Below are 2272 nucleotides of genomic sequence, written 5' to 3' on the forward strand. Positions count from 1 at the left end.
GCAACTTGAGGCCATTTCCTCTTGTCCTGTCGCCTGTGACTTGAGAAAAGAGACCGACCCCCATCTCTCTACACCCTCCTTTCAGGGAGTTGTAGAGAGCAATAAGGTCTCCCCTCAGCCTCCTCTTCTCCAGGCTGAATAATTTCAAGGCTCTGAACCGTCGGGCGCCGCGGGGGCAGGCGGCTGGGGCGAGGTTAACCACTAACCGTGGCCGATAAGACGAGGCTTCCCCAGCCACCAGCCGTTTATTATGGGGGTGGCCTCTGTGGGCACTTTGGGCTCCCATCTCCCTTCTCCTCGTGGCCCAGGAGCGGGAGACACAAGCCACGGTGCCGCTCAAACCCTTGAAGCTCCTTTTATTTACAGAGCTGAGGAAGAAGAGGAGGAATTTGGTGGCCCAAACCTTAATTTCCCCTCGATTCTTCTGTTGCGGTGTGGCCTCCCCGGCTCTTTTGGGGCTCCCAGTTGGGAGGGAGGTGTGGGGATGCTCAGGCTGTGATAAGGAGTGGGTGCCTTTGGGGAGGCCTGGCCCCGGGTGATAAACAAACACTCTCTCTCTTGCCCGTGACCGGTGTCAGCCCCTTCGAATCAGCCTTAAATGGAAATACCAGCACGGCCCGGGGTGGAAATTCTTGCTTGGCGGGTGTATGACGTGTCTGTCGGGGCGTCCCACCCCTGGGGATGGGCTGGGGAGTGGGAGAGGGGGAGCATCGCCCACCTCCCCCCAGGAGCTTAAATACCCACCTCCCCCCGGACACAAAACCGGCTTTGTTTGGTGCTGGGTAAAAAGATTAGCTCTGTGGTTTGTCAGCACCGATAGCTCCGCTCGGTTTCATAAATGGGGAGATTGAGCTGGATGGAGAAGGCACCACACATTCCTGACAAGTGTTTGGCAGGAGGAAGATGAAGTCTCGGATTTTGGATGCTGAGGGTTGGCCTCCCGCTGCTGGGATGTGCCCAAGAGACCAGTATAAACTATGGGGCAAACTGGGAAGCTCCACTTCCATGTCTCCCCTTGCTCCACGTCCAGCCTTCTCCCATCCGAGCGCCCCAAAGAGCATCAGGTTGGCTTTTGAGAGAGAGAGGGTGACCCAGCTCCTTCCCCGTCCTGTGGAATATGCCAATGCGGAGAGGCCGTGGGCTTGCATTTCTCCTGAATTAACTGAAAAAAAAAATTAACTATTCTCCAAGGACCCAAATGACTTCAGCTGAAGTCAGTGGTATCTGGAGCCCAGAACACATGGTTTTGGTTAAACAAAAGGCCCTGCATACTTTTTGGGGCTTGTAATAGAAGTACCCACCCAGGAAACAAGCAGGAATTCTTTTTTCTCCTTTAAATTACGCTTCAGCTTAATTAGTTTTCCCCACGGACAGGCCCTCAGGTCTGCAAGGAACAAGCCAGGTTTTCACACCCCGCACACCTGGGAGCACAAACACCCGCTCTGCCACCAGGGTGGGCACCAAAGGGGAGATTCTTCCCAAATACCCACATTTTCAGCTCTGCTGATCCCCTCGCAGCCTCCCAGCCCTCCTCCACCTCCCGGGGCTGATGATGATGCTGGTGAGCCTTCCACCAGCCCTGTGGCCACCCAGATTTTCAATCCACCGAGCCCTTTCCCTGGCCAGAAGCACTTTTTTTTTTTTTTTTTCCTGGGGAGCCCCCCCCTTTTTTTTTCTTTTCCCCAGGAGCCCCATCTGAAGACTTCCAGGTCCTCACCTGTGGTTCCCTCTGCCGTGGGCAGGGTTAGAAACAAATCAGGCGCTCACGAGTTATTCCGCCGCAGCCTCCGGTGAGTCATGGCATTTCCGAGGGAGGGAGGGAAAAAATCCACTTGAATCTTGCTAAAACACAACCAAGAATCTTGCTAAAACACAACCAAGATTTAGTTCGCTCCCAAGCTCAGGGCGAGTTAAAAAATGAATGAATCCCCACCTCTCCTGCTTCAATCTGCTTTTTTCGGGGGGGTAATTTTCCTTAGGTGCTCCCCTGATATCCTGACTGCAGAAGAGCTGGTTGGGAAAGGGCAAAAATTCCAAAGGTTTAACTTTTTTTTTTTAATTTTATTTATTTTTTTCCTCTCAGCTCAAGTTCCCTCCCATAAAAAAAAAAAAAAAAAAAAAAAAGGAAAAGAAAACCCAGACCCGAGGTGGAATTTCCCTGCTTTCCAGCTCAGAGGAGAAGAGATGACTGTTTTGTAAGACGAGTGAGTGGTTTTTTTTGGGCAGAGTTGAGCTTTGCACCTTGCCCAGCCGTGCCCCCCCCCCCCCCCCC

At 52.8% G+C, this 2272-nt stretch overlaps 1 protein-coding gene across 2 annotated transcripts in view; it reads right to left on the reverse strand.

Moving 5' to 3' along the window:
* CHMP7 (charged multivesicular body protein 7) overlaps positions 1–1814 on the reverse strand; it is a 16330-nt gene extending 14516 nt beyond the window's left edge. For both annotated transcript variants that reach the window (XM_014960923.1, XM_014960122.1), the window contains exon 1: positions 1768–1814. In XM_014960923.1, coding sequence (XP_014816409.1) covers positions 1768–1799 — 32 coding nt within the window. In that variant the 5' untranslated portion in view covers positions 1800–1814. The remainder of the gene's footprint in view (positions 1–1767) is intronic.
* Positions 1815–2272: the final 458 nt, after the last annotated feature.

This window comes from Calidris pugnax, unplaced genomic scaffold (genome assembly GCF_001431845.1).
Source record: "Calidris pugnax isolate Ruff unplaced genomic scaffold, ASM143184v1 scaffold6, whole genome shotgun sequence".
In the NCBI taxonomy this organism is placed as follows: domain Eukaryota; kingdom Metazoa; phylum Chordata; class Aves; order Charadriiformes; family Scolopacidae; genus Calidris; species Calidris pugnax.